Below are 24,775 nucleotides of genomic sequence, written 5' to 3' on the forward strand. Positions count from 1 at the left end.
TTGTTTTTTTTTAAAGGCAAGCCACCCTACCAATTATACAATTATACCATTGGGATTTGAACTTGCCACAAGGTGACCTGCACTAACTGCTCCTACCAGACAAAGCAGAGCCCCCCCCCCCCCGTTGGTGTAGGGTCAAGGGAACTTAATAAGGTTAATTGCCTAATCACTAGCTAATTACAAAGTTTTAGTTATTTTTTTTTCCTTTCCTAAGGCAAGGAAAATCTCTCCTCCATCACCAACCGCACATTGGCAAGTCTCCAGTTGGTGAAGCCTTTGAGGTTCTTAGCCCTAGCCCACTAAGAAGTACATTAAGTTTCAACTTCATGCAAGGAGGATTGTTTTTAACAATAACCATTTTCTTTTTTGATTTGTTAGTCAGAGGAACTAGATCAGGGTCAGGAGACCAGGGATGTAAACAGTTCGGATTCGAATGGGATGTGACCAATGTCATATTCCACTAATCGATTGTTAACTAAATAGATTAGAATCTTGATGGTCAGATCTGCTTTTTTACATGTAAATAGATTGGGATATCTACCAAATTCAGATATTTGCCGGATTCAGTCACAAAGATCTAAACATCTGCATCAGATTATAATTGAATATGATTTTGGCTTACCAAATGCAACTAAACATAATTAAATTTGGTCAGATATTAGATAAAATCCGATTCATTGACATCGATGAGAGACCTACTCAAAATATAGCCATATGTGCAACCCCACAGCCATAATGATTTATTTATTGATTCGTGGATTTGATTTTTTTATGATAAACATAAGTTCTGACAGTAGGTAGGGGTGTCAATGGGTTGGGTTTGACTCGGACCCAACCCATACCAAACCCTTTGGGCTCAAGGTTTGGCAATAAATGAGAAGGTACTATTAGAATCCAAGTCAGACCCAAAGGGTTAGATTAATATATGGAGCTGGGTATGATTTGTGAATTTTCATACTAGACAGGGGCCCAACCCAAGCTTCAACTAAGATCGGCAAATTTTTAATGTAAATTTTTTTTTTTTAAATATTATTTTATCAGGTATGGTTCGGGTCTGGTTTATGTAATTTTTATAGGATCCGAGTATGGTTTCTCTTATGGTGGTTCCGATTAGACCCGATATCATCATCTCAAATCAGGCCTGAGTCAGGTTTTACCTGGGTCTGAACCAAACCTGACCAGTTGACACCCCTAACAGTAGGTATAAAAGTCAAGCGGCCAACTTTTTTTTTCCTCCTTCAATGTAGAAATATTGTTGTCTTTTTTAACAAAATTCAATGTACAGAACAAGCATCTGCCATGTTCAATGAAAAAGGAAGTTGGTCTTATTCCAAGTTCAACGTCTCATTTATGGTCCACAAAAAAGCTAAATTAATAAATAGTAAAAGACTTGTCAAGTCCTTTTTCAGCCAGGCATGCTTGTCCATGCGTACTGATACGCTATCTTTCATTGACTTATTCAGCAAACACAGAGAAGACTCCAAGCTGATATACAGGGAAAAAATCATATCTGGTTTGGCTAAAATTAAGTGAGAGAAAGTTGAATTAATGAACTATGTCTCAACTTTCTACTTATCACTAAAATCAGAGCCGTGCTAATGTGCATCTTTCATGTGCACCACATTGAGAAGTTCATACAACCAGTGCAATGAAAGCAATATAGTTCAGACCAGTGTTGTCAATTAATAAATATAAAAAAGAGCTTAAAATTACTTTTTTAAATATTATTTTAATAGTTTAACACGTGTCACGTTCTGATTGATAAATAATATTTTTAATTATTTTTTACAACCTTGGTTAATACCCTTTCAAGGCAGGTGCAAATTGATGTCATTTTACTTATCAGTGAATTGACATAAAATAAAAGGTAGGAGTTCACATCTCCACGAATTCAGCATCCTTTATATTAATTATAATAAATTATTATTATAACTATCAACACATATCATAATGATACATTCACATTCTTCTTTTCCAATTGCATTATAATACATTGCCATCATTTCACTCAGTTGCCTAGTGTCTCCAAAGTTAAATTAGTCTGCTCTCATAATTGGTGGATATTTGAAATTAGAAGAAGCTTTTCTAAATTTTATCATTTCAAGAAAAAAAAGAAAAAGAAATTCAACCGGAAAAAGACGCGCTCGGAAACCTTTATATATAGGCAACCCTAGGTCAAGTAACACTGCCTCTGCAAGAAGAAAGCAGAATTCACAACACCCACCGATTTTTTGCTCTTCAATGTTGGTGAAATTCTTCATCAGAATATAGGTAAAGGTGAGAGACCCATCCCCTGCTTTTGCTCTTCTTTCTTCATCTAAGTTGAGGCGTAACTATTGAGGTAGTATATCGTTAATGGGTGCGTGGTTCACTATGAGTCCTGTCTTCTCGTTACCGAACCTCATGATTTTGAATCTTTTTGGTTTGTGGGTACGTCGATTTCTGCTTCAAATGGTGTTTTCAGCTTTTTCCCGGGTTTTTCCTTTGTTGGGCAGTGATCTTTTCGCGAAAGGTCGCGATCTTTAGTGGGTTTTTCTGATGCCCATCAACTTCATGCAGGCTTAACCTTTTCCTTTATATCTCTTCCTTCCATTTGACGACCCTCTTCTGCGGATTCGGAATTGTGGTTGTCTTCTGGTTTTCGCCAAGAAACTATGTCGAAATTGGAGAAGCATGCGTCGATTGATGCGCAATTGAGGCTTTTGGTGCCCGGGAAGGTCTCTGAAGACGATAAACTGGTGGAATACGACGCCCTTCTTCTGGATCGCTTCCTTGACATTCTTCAAGCATTGCATGGCGACGATATCCGAGAGACGGTATCGAATTGAGATTGCCCAACTTATTAAATTCGTTCTTGTTTTGCAGATTGCTTGTGCTTGTGTTGTTGATGTGTTTCTTTGTTGTTATTGTTGTATGAGATTGAAACCTTTTAATATTGATTGATTTGAAAAAAAATAGTTTCGGTTCATTTATACCCCACTTGGAGATTTTTTATTCTATTTTGAGGTTGACATGTGAAAATTTTCTAGTAGCACTGATTTGAAGCAGGGATGATTTTTATGACATACTTGGGGCACGGTGGTCTTTTTTGATGTGTAGATTCTCCTTGAGCATATGGATATATGAATCCATTTACGTTATGCATCAATTTATTGATCTATTTATGTTCTTTGATTGAAGAAACCTTCTTGGAATTTATTGATATGATTCATACTCGTAGAAATACCTAACTGTTTGCTGCTTCTCTAGGCTGGTCATTTCTTTGTTAAATATGATATGCGTTGGTTAGATGTTAGATTTCATTGGTCATGTTGGGATGTTGGTATGATGGGTTTGGTTTGAAACTGAATTTCGTGTTTTTAGGTTCAAGAATGCTATGAGCTTTCGGCAGAATATGAGGGGAAGCATGAGCCTCACAAGCTTGAGGAGCTTGGAAATATGCTAACGAGTTTGGATCCAGGGGATTCTATTGTTGTTACTAAGTCTTTTTCTCACATGCTTAACTTGGCCAACCTGGCTGAAGAGGTTCAGATTGCGTACAGAAGGCGGATCAAGCTTAAAAAGGGTGATTTTGTTGATGAGAATTCAGCTGCAACTGAATCAGATATTGAAGAAACTATCAAGAGACTGGTGGTGCAGTTGAAAAAGTCTCCTGAAGAAGTTTTTGATGCACTGAAGAATCAAACTGTTGATTTGGTCTTCACTGCACATCCAACTCAGTCAGTTCGAAGGTCATTGCTTCAAAAGCATGGAAGGTACTTCAGAATTGTGCAAGTTCTCTTTGATGAAGTGTAGTCATTGTTCAATCAGATTTGTTGTTCGTATGCCTAGTTTGCATGTTAATAATTCCAGTAGACTCAGTTTATTTAGACCATGAACGTGTTTAGTTTGCTTGTTAATAATTCCAATAGACTTGGTTTATTTAGACAGTGAAATTGTTTCCAGAGACTCGTGGGCATGGTTAAAAGCCAAGAAACTTGGTTTTGAATCTGGGGCATTCATGGGCCTGATGGTTCGGGGTCAATAGTAGCAACTCAAAAAATGAGTTAAATCACTGATCGTTGGAACAGAGGAGCCTTTTATGTTCTTGTCTGACTTTACTCGGTCATGGAGTTCATGTGCACTCTCGAATGCTTCCTGGATCCAAATATGAAAATGATTCGTTCAGGTCAAGTAAACTGATTCCTTTGTAGACTCAAGTTATATGCCCCAAATCCTGGGCTCCTAGCTTTTCTTGACTGTGTAGGACAAAGACCAAGTCAATCTGTCAAAAATCCTGAAACCTTATGAGATCTGAGTGTGTTTATCAGAAGACAAAAGGTATTGCAGCCATGTGCAGCCTTCTTCCTCTCCCTACATGAAATAGTAGTTGGCTTCTTGCACTTTGCTTACCATCATTTTTTTATTGTTTACCTGATATGGTGTGGCATTTATATGAAAATTTCTCTGCTTTTCATTGGGTTCCAAGTTAAACAAAAACGGCAAGCAGAAAACATGGTTATCGGAAAGTTGATTTTCATTTTGTTGGCTTTGAAACAAAATAAAGTGAAGAACTTGTTTCTCAACATTTTCTCTTATGCAGGATTCGAAATTGTCTGACCCAATTGTATGCCAAGGACATTACTCCTGATGACAAGCAGGAACTTGATGAAGCTCTGCAGAGAGAGGTAGCTTTTCTTTTGAGTATTCATTCAGAAATTCTATGATTTATTGTCCTTGTGTGGGAGCTTGCTAGTTTTGGTTTATGGTACATATTGGCCATAATTAACAGTATTGCTACAACAGCACTTTTTGCATGCATATATTGGTATTCATGATGAAGCTTTATTCACATTTAATGGGACTCACTTTTAAAAGATTGTTCATTATGCATCAATCTGCAAAGGTGTAAATTCTTTTCTGAGATTTAACCACTGCAAGAATATTTGACCCTGACAGATTTGCTGGAGCTTACTATTGTTATCATCTTCATTACAATCAATCAACCACCGAATAAATCAAATACATGCATTAAGATACGAAGGGTTCTTATTCCACAACAACGAAAGTACTTTTTCATTCTTTCATATACTAGGGGATTCCGCTTGGAAAAGAAAATGTCCCATACTAATGGATTCGGGCCCATAACCATGGGTTCCAATGCACGAGATCTTGTAGCACTTACCAATGAGGTCCTATCAATTAGTATTACACAAAAGAAATTAATTATAAACACTACGGGCGTGGCACGCGCAGTAGCATGTACGAAATCTTGAAGGTCAAAGTGCATTTGGAGTTGTTTGGGGCCAAGATTGAAATTACACCATGTAAATGGACTATGGGGAACAAAAATAAAGTCGGATTCAAAGAATTCAAAAGTTGAAAAATTTATGGTTCTTCAGTTGTTTTTTCAGGTTTCTCATACCAGCGGGGGCTCAACTCCCAGAACACCTATATAGGGGACCTCCTGCGTGAGCTGGTTGGCTTGTTTTGGCATCGGCTTGGCACAGACAACCCCTATATCGCATGGGCAGCACCTATGTCACATGGGTGCGGGTGCGGGTACGGGTGCGGGGATGCAGCACTTTAAAAAAACATGGGTGCGGGGATGCGGCAAAAAAAAAGGACCCGGGTCGGATTCGGATCCGACTTAGATCCAAACCCGATAAAACATACACTACATGCTTTAAATAAGCACGCAGGGTAGGGTTTCTATTCGAGAAACCCTCCCCATGCTGCTCACTCTCTCTCCTCGCTCGCCTTTGAAATTCCACTAGAGGGGGGGTGAATAGTGAAATATGATAATGATCGATAAAATAAAATAATTAAGCAATAAGGCACAACACATAAAACACAGAAGTTATACTGGTTCGGTCAATATCCAGACCTACATCCAGTCCCCAAGCAAACCACTTGAGATTTCACTATAACATCCGAGTTACCGGATAAATAGTACAACACCCTCTTCCCAAGAGGTCTTCTTCTCTCAACAGAGAAGGGCAACACCCTCTTCCCAAGAGGTCTTCTTCTCTCAACAGAGAAGGGCAACACCCTCTTTCATAGAGGTCTACTTCTTTGAACAAAGAAGGAGTACAGTGAATAAACAGAGTTACAATACTTCCTATAGAACCTTCAGAATGATATGAATGCACGAATGAAGGATTCTAAGAATGTTCTGTTTGTCACTCAGAGGATACTCTTTGTCAAAGAGCTGGACTTGACTTTTTCTCTTTTCTTTCTTTTTCTTTTTCTCTTTCTTTTTCAAGGCTCTCTTTTCAAATCACGAATAGAATATTTTTCTCTTTGTAAGCTCACACGTCTATTTCATTCCTCTTGTTTGAATAGTTTATGTGTGTGTGTTTATATAGCTTATAAAAAGTAGTCGTTACATTTTGGAATTGTAACTTTTTGAAATATGAAATGTTATGTCTTTTCAAAAATATCTTTTAGAGAAGATCGAGAATGCCTTTTTCTAGAAGAGTAAGATAGAGGGTACACTAGTCGTTGTAGTGTTTTAGGTAATACATATTTTATGTAAGAAAGTCTATTTCTTACAATAGTACATTTGAACGTTGGGTTGTAGTTTTGTCTTTATTCTAATTAATGATTTGAGGTACATTAGTACTTCTTTACTTTAAATGAGTGTAAGTACTATGAGTGCTTTGAGATATTAATTTGTACATAGTCATGTCAAGTATGTTCTTTATGTAGTGTATTTTAAAGTCTCCAGAGAGAATGAGGATCCAAAAAGAAGGTCGGCATTCTTTGGGAAGGATATTTAGAAGGGATTTGTTACAGAAGGCATTTAATGCTTTGTAAAGAGAATGATGACTTCAAGTAAGTCGACATTCTATAGTTATGAGAAAAAGTAACTAGAGTCCTTTAAAAACATATTTTATTTGTTTTTCTTTTGTGTAGCCGATTTATGTTTTTGTCTTTTTCTTGTATTAAGAAACATTTTAAAGAAGATAACTTAAGTCTTTTCAAAAACATATTTTATTTGTTTTTCTTATGTAGCCGATTTTATGTTGTCTTGTATATAGTGTAAGGTATAATGACAAAATGTCTTTTTCATAAAAGGTTGTAAGAAGGTACAATTATTATATGACAAAATATCTTTTTCATAAAAGGTTGTAAGAAGGTACAATTATTATATGACAAAATATCTTTTTCATAAAAGGTTGTAAGAAGGTACACTTGTTGGTTTTCAAAAAAGAACCTTTTTGAAACTATCGTATACTTTTATGATATAGTATGTATGAATGAGTATGTAATATGCAATATGCAAGTTCCTGAAGGTTCTGTTACATATGACTCTAAAGAAGAAAAAAAATCTTCAACTTGAGGTAGCCGATTTCTTCATTTGAACTTTAGGAAAGCATGGCTCATCAAGCTTTTTCTTCAAGGAGTATGATTGCACCATAGTTGTACTTGAACAGGAAGTCTCCATCCTTATTGGGTGAGATATCCTTGCATCAAATACTCGTTAGATTTAAGGCAAAACATATTTAGTCATAATATAACATTATTTCAAAAGAACATATTATCATATCATACAAAATTAAATAAGACAGTGTATCATATTATGTGACATCAAAACCGAGTTTCTCAACATTCTCCCCCTTTTTGATGATGACAAAATATGCTCCCCCTGTCAAAAAGACATTATGCATAGAAATAATAATATGATAAAAAAAGGTGAAATAATGTTTAAAGAGACAGGTTTTCTCCCCCTTTGTCATGGACAAAAAGGAGGGATCAGAGCAATAAATTATTACAGACCGAAAGTATTTAATAAGTTATTACAGACCAAATATAATAATAAAAAATGAGTCTATCTCGAAGGTGGAGAAGGTGAAGTTGTCCGGTTGGCACGATTCCGCTTGCGAGTCTGCTGCAACAGGGCTTGATTACGAAGGATTCGATCTTGAGTTTGCTCGATATCCATCATAGCAGAAAAGTAATTGAAGGAGGACAGTGGATCTGCTTCATCAGAGCCGGGCATGTGCAAGGACCTTAGATTGAAGGTGGTAGCATCGAGGACGTGAGAGGGTCGGAGGATGACTTCGTTGTGAAGTGGTACTTGGAAGTATTTGAGAATGGGAGTTATAAAACACCCAAAAAGAAGAGGCTCAAATTTCTGATAACGAATAAAAAGGTCGAAAATAATGGATGACCAATTTATCGAAAGAGAAGAAAGGATTGCGTAGATAAGAAGAGAGATTTTTCGAGGAACTAATCCCTGGCGGGGATGCTTGGGATAGAGGTTGTGGAAAAGAATCTGGGCAAGTAGCTGAGCTTGAGGTTGGAGATTCCTCATGTGCCACGGAAGTTGGTAGCAGTTGGTGCAGAGAAGTATTTTTCGAAGTACCGATCGGTCGATTGGTACTATGGCGTTAAGGTCGGTACCGGTGGAAGGTAGATTTAGAATTCTACCTAGGTCGGAAGCATTGAAAATCATCAGCTGTCCTCGGACTTTGCTGGTGATTGAGGTTTGTTCATGATCAGAAGAGAAGTTGGTATAAAACAGTCGAACTAGTTCAGGATAATAGGCGGTTGGGGATGAAGATCCTATGAGAGGTTTGAGTTCGGGGAGATAGGTGTCTAAGTCGAAGAACATGAAGTCGTCAAAGTTGATCAATTTTCCTTCATGAATGGGGCGAGAGCAGAGTGAGGTGTAGGTGTGAAACAAATCAGGATACCTTAGATCGGCGGAGGTGATCACATTGGTAGAAGAGGAAGCCATTTTCGAGTGTCTTGAAAATAAAGCACTAGGAGAGAAAGGAGCTAGAACCGAGAGAAAATTTGTATAAGGATAGAAAAGATCGAATGGAATGGTAAGAGATGAACCAATTGATTAAATAGAAGGAAGAAAATAATTGTTGATATGAAATGAGGAAATGCGTGAGTTGTAAAATAAGAGACTTGTGAATGACAAATCAAATCAATTTTGGAAGAAAGTGTATTATATTAGCATAGATATTAAGAAGGACATAGTTTCGAAATAATTTTTCTATATATGTAACAAATTTACTATGGGCAATCTTGTTGGATAGTGAGAAGAGTCATGAATTGAGTATGGAGTGTCATATTAAACGTAAGAGAAAGAATGATTCAAGAGTTTTTAAAGTTTTTCGTGAAGATCATGAAGAATAGAGAGTGAATAATGGCCTAATAAGAACAAACAACTTTTTCAAGAATTTACTTTATGTGAAAGCATTCCAAAATCGTGAAGAGGGAGTTTGGAATAGGACAAATATGAGAGTATGAGAAAATGCAATAATTTCTTATTTAAGAAGTGTATATTTTGATATACGTGAAAGGAGTGTGAATAGATATAAAGGAGGGTGATACGGATATGTAAAAGAAATGAGAGTGGTCATAAAGGACACCAATCACTTGAAGTTGGATAGAAATTGTATGACATAAAGTGGAGTGAAGGACAAGGTTTTAATGAATCTCGATTGGAGAGAGATATAAAATATATGAGAGAGTCATGGTCACGGATGAAAAGGAACTTCGTATAATGTAGAGAGAGAGTTAAAATGGTGATACAAAACGTACTAATGAGTGGAGTATATGTTTTTGAAAAGAGAATTTTCGTAAAAGATGTAAACCATGAAGAGATGATAATAGATTGTTCTTAGGCTATGATATAATAGATGATATAGTAAAAATTTATGTGAAATATAATAACTTAAAAGGTGGTACGAGAGGATAATCATTTGAATTTTGACTAAAATTTGAAAAGTAAGATTTCTCATAAAATAATATGTTATCATGTTGAAGGTGAATCAACTTATCGTAAGAGAAGTTTTCACAAAAGGACAATAAATAATAAAGGAGATATGAGATGAGTGATGTGAACAATGTCATGATAGCTTTTAATATAATTAGTTCTTATGGATATGAGTGAAAGGAGATAGGACAAAGAGTCATTATGGATGTGTACTTGAAAGATGACAAGTTGAAAGACATAAAGAATGTGTCTTATAAGAGTTTAGAGTATACGTGAATATGGAAACCTAGTTTGACTAACAAAAATCGATAAGAAGAAAAAGACTTTTAAAATAAGATTTTAACAAAACTTATAAGAAGTATTATATTAAGTGTGATTAATTTATAAGTCACTTAGTTTACATATTCCTAGTTCTCTTCTAATTCATGTGAAGTCTTCATGTCTTAATGGTTTAGTGAATATGTCTGCTAACTGTTGATTAGTGGGTATGAATTCTAGTTTAATTATGTTGTTTAAGACTTGTTCTCTTAAGAAGTGGTGTCTTATTTGAATGTGCTTAGTTCGTGAGTGTAAAATAGGATTCTTAGATAGGTTTATAGCACTTGTATTATCACAAAAAATAGTTGTGTTTTCAAAATTTAAACCAAAATCTTTTAATGTTTGTTTCATCCAGATAACTTGAGTACAAGCTAGGCTAGCAGCAATGTATTCGGCTTCAGTAGTTGATAATGATACACAATTCTGTTTCTTACTGAACCATGATACCAGTGAGTGCCCTAGCATGTGACATGTTCCACTTGTGCTTTTTCTGTCAGATTTACTTCCAGCAAAGTCAGCATCACTGTATGAGATTAGATCAAATGTAGAGGATTTTGAATAGAATAATCCAAAATCAACTGTGTCTTTTAAATATCTCATTATTCTTTTTACAGCTTTAAGATGTGATTCTTTTGGGTTTGACTGGAATCTAGCACACAAGCAAACACTAAACATTATATCTGGACAGCTAACAGTTAAATAAAGAAGTGATCCTATCATACCTCGGTATACCTTTGTATCAACAGTCTTACCATCTTCATCTTTGTCCAACACAGTAGTAGTGCTCATAGGAGTGGATTTTGAAGCAGTTGAGTTCATGTTGAACCTCTTCAGAAGTTCATGAGCATACTTAGATTGGTTGATGAAAACTCCATCCTTGGTTTGCTTAATATGCAGTCCAAGAAAGTAGGTGAGTTCTCCCATCATACTCATTTCGAATTCCTTCTGCATGGACTTAGAAAAATCTTCACAGAGAGTGCTGTTAGAAGATCCAAAGATGATGTCGTCGACATAGATTTGAACAATTAGGGTATGATTATCCACTACTTTGACAAATAGTGTAGAATCTGCTTTGCCAACAGAAAAACCAGTTTTTAATAAAAAGGTTTTAAGTCTTTCGTACCAAGCACGAGGTGCTTGTTTTAAACCATACAAGGCACGTTTGAGTTTAAAAACATGATTTGGGTACTGTTCATTTTCAAATCCTGGAGGTTGTTTTACATAGACTTCTTCATTTATAAAACCATTTAAGAAAGCACTTTTAACATCCATTTGAAATAATTTGAAATCCATATAGCTTGCATATGCTAAGAGCATTTTAATAGATTCAAGTCTAGCAACAGGAGCAAATGTTTCATCAAAGTCAATACCTTCCTCCTGGTTGTATCCTTGAGCTACTAGTCTGGCCTTGTTTCTTATAACATTACCTGTTTCGTCTAGCTTGTTTCTGAAGATCCATCTTGTCCCAATGATTGGATGATCCTTTGGTCTCGGCACAAGATCCCAAACGTCATTTCTTTGGAATTGATTCAGTTCTTCAGTCATGGCTAGCATCCAGAACTCATCAATGATGGCTTCATCAATCTTCTTTGGTTCAAGTTGAGAAATGAATGCCATGTTTGCAATCCGTTCTAGCTGAGCTCTAGTTTGAACCCCCTTTGTTAGTTCTCCCAAAATCTGCTTTTGAGGATGATCTTTGATATCGACAAAGGTTCTTTGGTGATCATCTTCATTAGACTTAGCTGTGTTATCTAAAAATAAATCTGTACTTTCAACATCATCATTAGTTTGTATATGAACAGATTGATCAATAGATTCACAAAAACTAACATGCATAGATTCTTCAATAGTATTATGACACTTATTGAAAACTCTGTATGCTTTACTATGACTTGAATATCCTAAGAATATGCCTTCAACAGATTTAGCATCAAACTTATCTAGGCTATCTTTTGTGTTTAGGATAAAGCATTTACATCCAAAGACTTTGAAGTAGTCTATTCTTGGAGTTCTGTCATAGAATAGTTCATAGGGAGTTTTATTTAATAAGGGTCTAATGAGAACTCTATTTGTTATGTAGCATGCAGTATTAACAGCTTCTGCCCAAAAAGATTTTACAAGATTATTGTGTTGGAGCATAGTCCTGGCAGATTCCTGAAGGGTTCTATTCTTTCTTTCTACTACACCATTTTGAGGTGCAGCTCTAGGGAAGGCAAATTTATGAGAAATACCATGCAAGTTACAAAAATTTTCAAAGAGTTCATTTTCAAATTCTCCTCCATGGTCACTACGGATTTTAACAATAGAACATGATTTTTCGTTTTGTAATTTTTTACATAAGATTTCAAACTGACAAAACGTGTCACTTTTGTTTTTCAAAAATATTACCCAAGTAAATCTTGAGTAATCATCTACAATGACAAAAACATATCTATTATGATTAAGGCTAGCTACCCTAGAAGGACCAAAAAGGTCCAGGTGGAGAAGCTCTAAAGGTCTTTTACTTGAGATGACATTTTTTGATTTGAAAGGAGATTTTGACAATTTTCCTAATTGACATGCATCACAAAAATAATCCTTTTTAAAAGATATGTTGGGTAACCCACGTACTAATTTATTTTTAGCTAGTTTGGACATGTATTTTGAATTGACATGGCCCATTCTCATGTGCCATAGATGTTGAGTGTCATTATTAGCTATAAGACAATGTTCTGTGATGTTTTCTAGGTATAGTTCGTATATATTATTTTTTCTTATACCTTTTAAGATGATGTTTTCATTTGTGTCAGCTATGAGGCATGCATCATGATTAAAGCTAACATTATAACCTGTGTCACACATTTGACTGATACTTAGTAGGTTATGTTTTAATCCTTTAACAAGGAGAACGTCTTTGATAAGAGGTTTGTCTATGTTACCAATATTTCCAATACCAATTATCAAACCTTTGTTGTTATCTCCAAAGGTGACGGTTCCTCCTTTATGATGAAGAACAACAAAAAGGTCTGGATGTCCTGTCATGTGCTTTGAACATCCACTATCTAGTATCCATCTGTTCTTCTTTGGAGCCTGCAAAACATTAAGTAAATCTTCTTTTTGGTACCCAATCGGGTCCTTTTTTGTTAGACTTTGGAACCCATATCCATTTGGATTTGGGTTTGTCTATCTCTTTAGAGGAGTAAAAAAGATTATTAATATAATACTCCTTATTTGGTTCAGATGAACTTTTCACAAATGTGGTCTTTTGATTTATACAAGAAGGTTTTTTGAAATGAGAATAGCCAATCCCATTCTTGTAAAAGGAGACCTTCTGAGAGGATAAGAGTTTATCCAAGTTCTCTTTACCTTTAGTAAACTTGAAAACCGTTTTCATAAGGTTCTCAGTTTTACTTTTTAGCTCTGAAATTTCTACTTGCATATCTTTAGTTTTGGAGCTAGTAGAAGAAATTTCAGATATAAGCAAAAGATTTTTCTTTTTCAACTCAGAATTTTCACTGCTGAGTTTTTCATTCTCTTGAGAAAGCTCTAAATTTTCAGATTTTAAAGCTTTATTTTTGAAACTCAATTTTCTAGATTCTTCAAATAGTTCTTGAAAAGCATCTAGAAGTTCTTCAAAGGAAAAATCAGAGATTTCACTTACCGAACTTTCGTTTGCCATGAAGCACATATTTGCAGTTTCGGCTTCATCATCACTTGACTCTTCACTAGTGGATGGTTCTGAATCATCCCATTGAGCATGCAGAGCCTTTTTCTTGAAGAACCTCTTCTTTGGTTCCTCAGTCTTGGACTTTCTTTTGAGAAGGGGACAGTCACGTTTTAAGTGCCCTGGCTTATTACACTGAAAGCACATGAGATCTTCTTTAAGATCTTTTCTTTCCTTGTGCCTGTTTGGAAGCCGGTTCCTTCTCATGAAGCGCTGGAATTTTCTGGTAAGTAGCGCAATTTCTGATTCTTTATCTGAGTCTTCATTCTCAGATAGGGCTGAGAAAGCTAGAGTTTTCTTTACTGGTTGCTCTTCTTCCCTTCTTTCTTTCATGTGGACTTCATAGGCCATAAGATTTCCTATTAAGTCGTCCAATGTAAGCTTAGATAAATCTTGAGCTTCTTCAATAGCAGTGGTCTTTCTCTCCCAATCAGTTGTGAGAGATCTCAAGATTTTCTTCACCTTTTCAGTCTGGGAATATGTTACACCCAGAGATTTCAGATCGTTGGTGATGTTGGTGAATCTGGTAAACATCTCTGTGATGGGTTCATCTTTGTTCATTTTGAACAACTCATATTTTCTAACAAGAGATGATATTTTGGCTTCTTTGACTTTGTTGGTTCCTTCATGAATCACCTCCAAAGAATGCCAAATGTCATATGCAGATTCACATATAGATATTCTGTTGAATTCATTTTGATCAATGGCACAATATAAGGCATTCATAGCCTTTGCATTTAAGTTTGTCATTTTCTTTTCTTCATCAGACCATAAGTTATAGTCTGCGGATGGAGATGTGTATGGATGCTCAACAATTTTCCATACAGCAAAGTCTATGGATTTGAGAAAGATAGCCATTCTGCACTTCCAATATCCATAGTTGGAGCCATTGAAGAAGGGGGGACGAGATGCGTGTTGACCTTCAATATCACGAGCATAAGAGGTAGATGCCATTTGTGCTGGAAGACTTGTTACGTCGAAACCAGCAAACCTGCTTTGATACCAAATGAAATTCCACTAGAGGGGGGGTGAATAGTGAAATATGATAATGATCGATAAAATAAAATAATTAAGCAATAAGGCACAACACATAAAACACAGAAGTTATACTGGTTCGGTCAATATCCAGACCTACATCCAGTCCCCAAGCAAACCACTTGAGATTTCACTATAACATCCGAGTTACCGGATAAATAGTACAACACCCTCTTCCCAAGAGGTCTTCTTCTCTCAACAGAGAAGGGCAACACCCTCTTCCCAAGAGGTCTTCTTCTCTCAACAGAGAAGGGCAACACCCTCTTCCCAAGAGGTCTTCTTCTCTCAACAGAGAAGGGCAACACCCTCTTTCACAGAGGTCTACTTCTTTGAACAAAGAAGGAGTACAGTGAATAAACAGAGTTACAATACTTCCTATAGAACCTTCAGAATGATATGAATGCACGAATGAAGGATTCTAAGAATGTTCTGTTTGTCACTCAGAGGATACTCTTTGTCAAAGAGCTGGACTTGACTTTTTCTCTTTTCTTTCTTTTTCTTTTTCTCTTTCTTTTTCAAGGCTCTCTTTTCAAATCACGAATAGAATATTTTTCTCTTTGTAAGCTCACACGTCTATTTCATTCCTCTTGTTTGAATAGTTTATGTGTGTGTGTGTTTATATAGCTTATAAAAAGTAGTCGTTACATTTTGGAATTGTAACTTTTTGAAATATGAAATGTTATGTCTTTTCAAAAATATCTTTTAGAGAAGATCGAGAATGCCTTTTTCTAGAAGAGTAAGATAGAGGGTACACTAGTCGTTGTAGTGTTTTAGGTAATACATATTTTATGTAAGAAAGTCTATTTCTTACAATAGTACATTTGAACGTTGGGTTGTAGTTTTGTCTTTATTCTAATTAATGATTTGAGGTACATTAGTACTTCTTTACTTTAAATGAGTGTAAGTACTATGAGTGCTTTGAGATATTAATTTGTACATAGTCATGTCAAGTATGTTCTTTATGTAGTGTATTTTAAAGTCTCCAGAGAGAATGAGGATCCAAAAATAAGGTCGACATTCTTTGGGAAGGATATTTAGAAGGGATTTGTTACAGAAGGCATTTAATGCTTTGTAAAGAGAATGATGACTTCAAGTAAGTCGACATTCTATAGTTATGAGAAAAAGTAACTAGAGTCCTTTAAAAACATATTTTATTTGTTTTTCTTTTGTGTAGCCGATTTATGTTTTTGTCTTTTTCTTGTATTAAGAAACATTTTAAAGAAGATAACTTAAGTCTTTTCAAAAACATATTTTATTTGTTTTTCTTATGTAGCCGATTTTATGTTGTCTTGTATATAGTGTAAGGTATAATGACAAAATGTCTTTTTCATAAAAGGTTGTAAGAAGGTACAATTATTATATGACAAAATATCTTTTTCATAAAAGGTTGTAAGAAGGTACAATTATTATATGACAAAATATCTTTTTCATAAAAGGTTGTAAGAAGGTACACTTGTTGGTTTTCAAAAAAGAACCTTTTTGAAACTATCGTATACTTTTATGATATAGTATGTATGAATGAGTATGTAATATGCAATATGCAAGTTCCTGAAGGTTCTGTTACATATGACTCTAAAGAAGAAAAAAAATCTTCAACTTGAGGTAGCCGATTTCTTCATTTGAACTTTAGGAAAGCATGGCTCATCAAGCTTTTTCTTCAAGGAGTATGATTGCACCATAGTTGTACTTGAACAGGAAGTCTCCATCCTTATTGGGTGAGATATCCTTGCATCAAATACTCGTTAGATTTAAGGCAAAACATATTTAGTCATAATATAACATTATTTCAAAAGAACATATTATCATATCATACAAAATTAAATAAGACAGTGTATCATATTATGTGACATCAAAACCGAGTTTCTCAACAGCCTTCTCCCCTTGCCGCAGGCATCCTCTCTCCTGTTCGTTTTTTGGCCACCTGACGCTGGTAAGCCCCACGTCCGGCGAACCTTGGATTTTTGGCCACCCGACGCCAGTCCTTCCTGTGCCAGTGATGCGACCTCTGCCCCCCTTTCAGGTGAACTCCCTCTCGCATCTCTCTTTCCTCGTTGTCTTCTTCTTCTTCAGGCGAGCCTCCCACGATGGGGTTTTCTTTTTTTCTTTTACATATCTAGTTAATCGCACCCGGTTCCGCACCCTCACGCGCACCCGCGTCGCGTCGACGAGGGTGCGACACCTGGTTAGCCGAATCCCTGTGACATAGGGCAGCACTGAGAGTGCATGGGGTGTTTGTGTGTAGTGCAAATCCCCCATGTGACGTGGCCATTGGCCTTGGGTGCACGAAGAGATGGCCCTTGGTGTGGCGGTGCGATCCCAACCGTGCATGGTGACACAGGACCGTGCGAGTGCGTGCACAACGTCGGCGAACGAGTCTGGGCAGTGCTATTTGCTATGACTTGCAAACAACTACTTGTCTTCAGACTGAGGGTCGAAAGACCTTGTCCCTTTGGTGGCGAGGTTATGCTGGGGTCATGCCCATGGGGTCGTTGTATGCTCCCATGGTGCATGGTATGAGAACCTTTTCTATCAGATAGGAAGGGTTGATGCACAAATGTACTTCTAAGTAATTGCTCCATTGATCCTATATCTATCTATGTGACAGAGAAATCATGTAAGAAAGGGGATTCTTATTTGTCCAAATGGTACTTCGAACTTGTCACTAGAATATGAAAATTGAAATATGAGAACTAGAAATATGGGTATTTCCAACACTTTTTTTTTGCAAATCCATCCTTGTGGATGTGCTTGGCATGGTGAATGTGCTAGGAATCAACCATTGGATCGTGTATTTTCAATGGAAAATGTGATTTTTGAATGCCTAAATATTTATGAAGATTATGAGCCATTGATTTTAAAGCCTTAGGTTTTTAATGGGTAAGGGTGTATCTTGCTTTCCTTTTTTTCTTTTCCAATAAAAAATGCTAACTGAACATCTATCATTAGTGTCTCCAGAGCATGAAAACTAGTCATCGATTTAAGTCAATTTGCCCTGGAATTTTTCACCTTTTGCCTTCTAGATACAATTTTATGAATCTCCATAGATTCTTGAAACTTAAAGACACCGAACACATGTTGGTCTGAAACCAGTTATTTTGATATCATTTTCTAGAGTGTGCTTATTATCTCTATGTCATATTCAACTTGACCTAATATGCCCTATCAATATGTACTTGGGAGTGCATATTGCTCTGAATCAACAGGAGTCAAGGATCAACTGCCTCGGGAGTTTATTTCTTTTCTTTAGCAGTAAAACTAGGCAGTGCCTATTGGGTAGAAAAAAGGGATTTTTGCATTTAGCATCTCTTCTTAGCCTAACAGTCATTCAGAGTGTTCTTTCATTTTGAATCATCTAAGGCCCTTTGAAGGTATTGAAATTTTGTAACTGAACAGTGCCAAAATTGTAGCTCGCATCCATCTTATGATTGTGCAATTGCACTCAACAGTGAAAGAAATGTTACCATGAATCATGATAGCCTAGTGCTTGCTTTGACATAATTATTTCTTGCTGACATCAGTAATTAATCTTTTTATTTTGTTTCCTTAAATATTTGACAGATTCAAGCTGCATTTCGAACTGATGAAATCCGGCGTACTCAACCAACACCTCAAGATGAAATGCGAGCTGGGATGAGTTATTTTCATGAAACAATTTGGAAGGGTGTTCCTAAGTTCTTACGTCGGGTTGATACAGCTTTAAAGAACATAGGGATAGATGAGCGTGTGCCTTATAATGCTCCTCTTATCCAATTTTCTTCTTGGATGGGTGGTGATCGTGATGGTAAGATATTGCTACGATTTTATTTCCCCTTTTCCTGGCCACCTGCATCTTTCTTCCGTCTTGATATGTTTGCAGATGCATATGATTTCGCAAATATGCCTCTCTATGGTTGCGTTTTGGTGCTCATCTATGTTCAGAACTCTCTCTCTCTCTCTCTCTCTTTTGATGGATGGACTCTGCAGAAAGTGTACTCATTTTTAGGACATACAAGGTTTATTTTTCAGGATGATGACGCCCTTCTGGTCCTTTTGTTATCATCCCTGAGAAGAAGCTTTAAGGCCACTTATAAATCATGTCATAGGAATCAAAACATTGCACAGTAGCTGAACCAAAAGTATTTCTTTAACTATATGGATGGTCCCTTTTTTGTTTACTTCCTCAATAACTTCTGTACGTCCTGTTGCAGGAAATCCTAGAGTGACTCCTGAGGTGACAAGGGATGTATGCTTGCTGGCTAGAATGATGGCTGCAAATTTATACTACTCTAAAATAGAAGACCTTATGTTTGAGGTACTAATGATTTATTTATGCTTCTATACCCTCATGCATGCATGCACAAGTACACATGTAAAAAGTTTGATGCTGGTCCTGAAGTTCACTATTTGGGCTTGGCTTGGTTGGTGCTTGAGTTGCAGCACTGAAGAGATGATCCCGAGAGTCAAGAGTTCTGATGTTTTGCTTTACAAATATAAGAAAAGAAAAAAACAATATGTTTGTGCAGGGTACTCGATTGATGGTCAACCAAGAAACAGAAGTTTTGTCATGGACATGTGCATATGAGCATGCACGTTTGAACATTTCCTCTCAATTGACTGAACTGGTTACTTGTAATTCCCTAAATTATTTGATCTCTTTGCAGTTATCTATGTGGCGCTGCAGTGATGAGCTTCGTATTCGAGCAAATGAACTACATAGCTCCTCACGAAAAGATGCAAAACATTATATAGGTATGCAGATCAAAGCAAATTGTGGTACTTGTGGCATGAGGCCCTGCATCAGAAAGTGGTGCTTAATGTAGTATCCAATCCTACTTGTGGCAAGATTGACTTGCTTGATCAAAAACTTTATGTTTACTTCGGAGGCACCTCATTGTGTTTAAAAATTCTTTTAGAAACAAAATGAAAACAAATTTTTCTCGCTTGTCCTTGAAAGTGAAACAAACTGAAAACCCTTTATATAGGAGTTAATCAAGGACTCAAGACGTTTTAGGACCTGTGGTTTCCTTGATAAGGACATCTTTGTTGTCATTTTCATAATAAGTGATATTATTGTTTAGAGTACAAGAGGCTTTTGTGATGCTGCCAGATTTTCTAATTATTAATTGTCTATATATTTTTGCATTCAGAATTTTGGAAACAAGTTCCTCCAAATGAGCCGTATCGTGTAATACTTGGAGATGTTAGAGATAAGCTGTATAGTACCCGTGAGCGTTCTCGCCACTTGCTAGCCCATGGAATTTCTGATATTCCTGAGGAAGCAACTTATACAAATGTTGAGCAGGTCTGTTTCCTAACCTCCCTCGATCTTCTTTCTGATTGTAGGCCTTTATTTTAAATGCCCTGTATTGGCTTTTCAAGTCATTGAAGTCAATCTATCATGCTATATGAAATTAAGGAACTAAAGAGTTGGAATTGATTGTGCTTCAGCATCCTTTCCTACTGTTAATTCAGATACTGATCAGATTGCTTTTTCTTTTTTTGCCCTTCTTTCTATTATAGTTTCTCGAACCTCTTGAACTATGTTATAGATCACTGTGCTCTTGTGGTGACCAACCAATTGCTGATGGAAGCCTTCTGGATTTCTTACGCCAAGTTTCAACATTTGGTCTGTCGCTTGTAAGGCTAGATATCCGTCAAGAATCAGATAGGCACACTGATGTCATTGATGCAATTACTAAGCACTTGGGAATTGGTTCATACCGTGATTGGTCGGAGGAACAGCGTCAAGAATGGCTGCTGTCAGAACTCCGTGGAAAGCGACCATTGTTTGGTCCTGACCTTCCCAAAACTGAAGAAATTGCTGATGTGCTGGAAACATTTCATGTAATTGCGGAACTACCTTCTGACAATTTTGGAGCTTACATCATCTCAATGGCCACAGCTGCCTCAGATGTTCTTGCTGTTGAACTCTTGCAACGTGAGTGCCGTGTAAAGAAGTCTTTGAGAGTGGTCCCTTTGTTTGAGAAGCTGGCTGATCTTGAAGCTGCACCTGCTGCTCTAGCTCGGCTTTTTTCAATTGACTGGTACATGAATAGGATTGATGGGAAACAAGAGGTTATGATTGGATACTCTGATTCTGGCAAGGATGCTGGAAGGCTGTCAGCTGCTTGGCAGTTGTACAAAAGTCAGGAGGAGCTTGTAAAGGTTGCCAAGCAATACGGTGTGAAGTTGACAATGTTCCACGGTAGAGGAGGAACAGTCGGAAGAGGTGGTGGGCCTACCCATCTTGCCATATTGTCTCAGCCGCCTGATACTATTCATGGATGTCTTCGTGTCACTGTTCAAGGAGAAGTTATAGAGCAGTCATTTGGAGAGGAACATTTATGTTTCCGAACTCTTCAGCGTTTCACTGCTGCTACCCTTGAGCATGGGATGCATCCTCTGGTCTCACCTAAGCCAGAGTGGCGTGCATTAATGGATGAAATGGCTGTAGTAGCCACCAAGGAGTATCGATCCATTGTATTCCAGGAACCACGCTTTGTAGAATATTTCCGTCTTGTGAGTATTCTTTCCCTAGTCTTTAATGTATTCTTTTTTTTAATGGCTACATTTTCCATGATGTTTAAGAGTTTTGTAGTGCTGTTTTTTATTATTGGTGATGGATTTTATTTGTTATCAAATGTTCAGTGATTTTAGTTAACTACTGTTTAGATCCTTCTAGAGGAAGTTCTATAATTATATAATACAGTGCAGACACCAGGTTGTAATTTAGCTATGCATTGAATTCAACAGGCAACACCAGAGATGGAATATGGCCGAATGAATATTGGAAGTCGCCCATCTAAGAGGAAACCAAGTGGGGGAATAGAATCACTTCGTGCGATCCCATGGATCTTTGCATGGACGCAAACCAGGTTCCATCTCCCCGTTTGGTTAGGTTTCGGAGCAGCATTCAAGCACATCCTTGACAAGGATATCCGCAATCTTAGTATGCTACAAGCCATGTACAATGAATGGCCGTTTTTCAGGGTCACGCTTGATTTGGTTGAAATGGTGTTCGCTAAGGGAGATCCTGGCATAGCTGCTCTGTATGACAAGCTGCTAGTGTCTGAAGAACTTTGGCCATTCGGGGAGCGCCTGCGAGCCAACTATGAAGAAACCAAACGCCTACTTCTTCAGGTAAAGATCAGTTGCATTCTTTTCCTTTTTTGTAGTTTCAATTCTGTTGGTCGGATTGTTTGCCTAATTCATCTTAAACCATGTGTTGGCCGTGCTGAAATTATACATCAAAGTGGAGTTCATGACTCAACATTCCTTAAATTTCAATAGTTGGCCCTGCATTTTTACATGCTTGTTCACCTTTCATTCAGAAATCTGAAACTTTTTGCTTCTGATGACTTGAACACTGTCACGTTTGAGCAGGTTGCTGGGCACAAGGATCTTCTTGAAGGAGATCCTTACTTGAAACAAAGGCTGAAGTTGCGAGATTCATACATCACAACACTTAATGTGTGCCAAGCATGCACACTGAAACGGATCCGTGATCCCAACTTTCAGGTGAAGGTGAGGCCCCACATATCGAAGGAGATTGTGGACTCGAGTAAGCCAGCTGCAGAGCTGGTTAAGCTGAACCCGACGAGTGAGTATGCACCAGGCCTGGAGGATACTCTCATATTGACCATGAAGGGAATAGCTGCTGGAATGCAGAATACTGGTTAAGGGCGGACTGGGACCTGTTGCTTCGCTTAAGCCTCTAAGATATGTTTCTTTTAAATTATCCTTCGGAGCTATACAGGCCAATGAGTAATAAAATTCTTATATTTATATTATTATGATGATGGCGTTTTTTTTTTTATTTCCTTTCAGCTTTTAATTTTATTGCATCTGTAAATGTGGCTTCTCTATTTCAAGTATAGAGAAATTTCTTTAGGTGAAACGGGGGGAGTCCTTAGAAAGTTCGCAAGTCGTGTTTGCATAGGTTCGTGCACAAATTTACGTTCAATAATCCCAAGAGCTTTCACTTCGACACATTTGTGTTCTAGATCGCTTAGAGCCCCTTCTATCAATAGGTACTCTCAACACGTCGACTACACGGCCTAACATGACCTTTCATGCACAATAGAGCCCATGTGCATCTTGTGCTTGACAAGATCTCCTTTAATAGCGGTATTACTACCAAAGAACAATACCCACATTCTCATTCTCAAGATTCAATGCTACTCCTTTCACACCGCTAGCAAATTTAACAATTTCCCCGGTTAAAAGAAATCCGCTATACTAACTGATAATAAACTAAAAATAACAGAAGAAAAAATCTTTATCCCTCTAAAGCCTTTTGTGCATGAACAACCCCTTGGAGGACGCCTTACCTTTAATATGCTGCTAGGGTTGGCAGCGACGGACAGAAGTAATATAGCTTATATATTGTCAATTTATCGATAACCTAGTTAAAATATATACAAAAATAAATTTGAGGCATTAAATTTCATTATTTGATATCATATGTTTAAAGCCTTGTGAACTTCGATGAAGACAAAAAAAAACTACAAAAATATGCTTTTTAGCAGCCATAAGAGAAGGCGATGCCTGAAGCGGAAGCTGGGAAGCGAGTGCTGAAAGGTAGTGGGTTATGAAGCGATAATGCAAATGCATGAAAAATTAAAAGAAAACCCACATATAAAAAATATGAAGCATGGGAAAAAGCAAATAAGAAATGACTCAAACACACATATAAAATGATATAAAACCAACATGTAAGTTTGTTACAAACAAATTTTTATTTTCTAATGTGAAAAATGTAGGAAGGGAAACATTAAAAAAACACGAGAATCGATTTGCGAAACCCTTCTAAAGAGAATTGAGTTTCCTATATTTCAAAAGTGGGTATTTTTTTTTACTTTTGGACGTAGAAAACTGGGGTTAGGCGGACTACCTGTGGGTTTTGTTCAAAACTTTACCGTGATATATCATGGTACCTACTTTCATGGCAGTTTTTTGAAAAAATGATAGGTTTGAAGCAAATGGTTATATAAGGATATATATAGCCTAATAGGAGCTGTCAGTGCACGTCTCCCTGTGGTGGGACGTTGAAGGTTCAAAACCGCAGTGGTACGATTGAATAATAACTGGTGGGGGTCTGGATAACCCCACTTGCCTTTCAAACAAAAAAAAATCACTGAAGGTGCAGGCCCCTTCATCTCATGTTCGACTCCCACCGGGCGTGCAAGCAGGGGCAAAGCCACGTTCTGGGTAGGGTGGGCACGTGCCTACAATGATCCAGAAAAAACCTCCAAGGGGTAATGGGGAGTGCCCACCCTGACCCAGACTGCAGGTGGGCAGTGCCCCGGGTCAGGGTGGGCACCACTCATGCCCAACCCCCGAGCCAAGTGGCGAGTACATACCCACCTCTCTCTCTCTCTCTCTCTCTCTCTCTCTCTCTCTCTCTCTATATATATATATATATATATATATATATATATATATAATTCCTTTAATTTTTGTTAGACAAGTTTTTTTTCAGTTAGCATAATTTATGATTCTTTTAAAAATTAAGGTATTGATTTGGACTTTTTCAAATGATATAAATGTTTAATTCAGGGTTTAATTTTTTTTTGTGTTTTTTTTTATGATTTATCTGATAATAGCATGGATGTTTGGATTTTAGGGGCTTTATTTGTTTTTTTAGCATAATGTATGATAAGGTTTTTATTTTTAAATAGCATAAATGTTTAATTAGAGTTCTAAGGTTTTTTGTTTGTTTTTTAATTAGCAATAAGCATGAAGGTAATTCTATGATTTTTTAGAGATTAGGGTATTGGTTTGCATTTTACCAAATGATTATAATTTTTGGATTTTTTTTGTTATTTTTTCTTTTTATATATCATTAAGCAAGATTCCATTAATGAATGCTTAATTTTGAGGATTACTTATCAAGCCTCCAAATCTTTGATTTTTGTTAGAATTTAAGTTTTTTATTTGGTTTTTAAATGCCATTGAATATCTAATTAGGCACCTGTCTTTTATTTTATCAACATTAAACATGATTTCATGAATTCATGTTT

General features: G+C 36.8%; 1 protein-coding gene across 2 annotated transcripts; it reads left to right on the forward strand.

Annotated features, from left to right (window-relative positions):
- The first annotated feature begins 2,053 nt into the window (after positions 1–2,053).
- Positions 2,054–22,569, forward strand: LOC149819820 (phosphoenolpyruvate carboxylase 2). Of its 2 annotated transcripts, none has more exons than XM_089983871.1 (11): positions 2,054–2,271; positions 2,560–2,816; positions 3,364–3,755; positions 4,583–4,667; positions 18,333–18,555; positions 18,962–19,065; positions 19,415–19,502; positions 19,901–20,055; positions 20,274–21,272; positions 21,507–21,893; positions 22,137–22,569. In XM_089983871.1, exons 2-11 carry the CDS (start codon positions 2,655–2,657, stop codon positions 22,431–22,433), a joined length of 2,892 nt encoding a protein of 963 aa, XP_089839997.1. In that variant the 5' UTR covers positions 2,054–2,271; positions 2,560–2,654; the 3' UTR covers positions 22,434–22,569. The 2 variants fall into 2 exon arrangements, with proteins under 2 accessions (XP_089839997.1, XP_089839996.1); XM_089983870.1 differs by having other exon boundaries at positions 2,055–2,277.
- The last annotated feature ends 2,206 nt before the right edge of the window (positions 22,570–24,775 follow it).

Source organism: Nuphar pumila, chromosome 12 (genome assembly GCF_984573655.1).
Source record: "Nuphar pumila chromosome 12, dmNupPumi1.hap1.1, whole genome shotgun sequence".
NCBI lineage: Eukaryota > Viridiplantae > Streptophyta > Magnoliopsida > Nymphaeales > Nymphaeaceae > Nuphar > Nuphar pumila.

Bases quoted from the DNA above. Each gene is read 5' to 3' on its own strand.
- LOC149819820 (XM_089983871.1), top strand. From the start codon at position 2,655: ATGTCGAAATTGGAGAAGCATGCGTCGATTGATGCGCAATTGAGGCTT. The intron at 3,756-4,582 runs GTACTTCAGAAT...TCTCTTATGCAG, and splicing joins TTGCTTCAAAAGCATGGAAG to GATTCGAAATTGTCTGACCC. The intron at 4,668-18,332 runs GTAGCTTTTCTT...AATATTTGACAG, and splicing joins ATGAAGCTCTGCAGAGAGAG to ATTCAAGCTGCATTTCGAAC.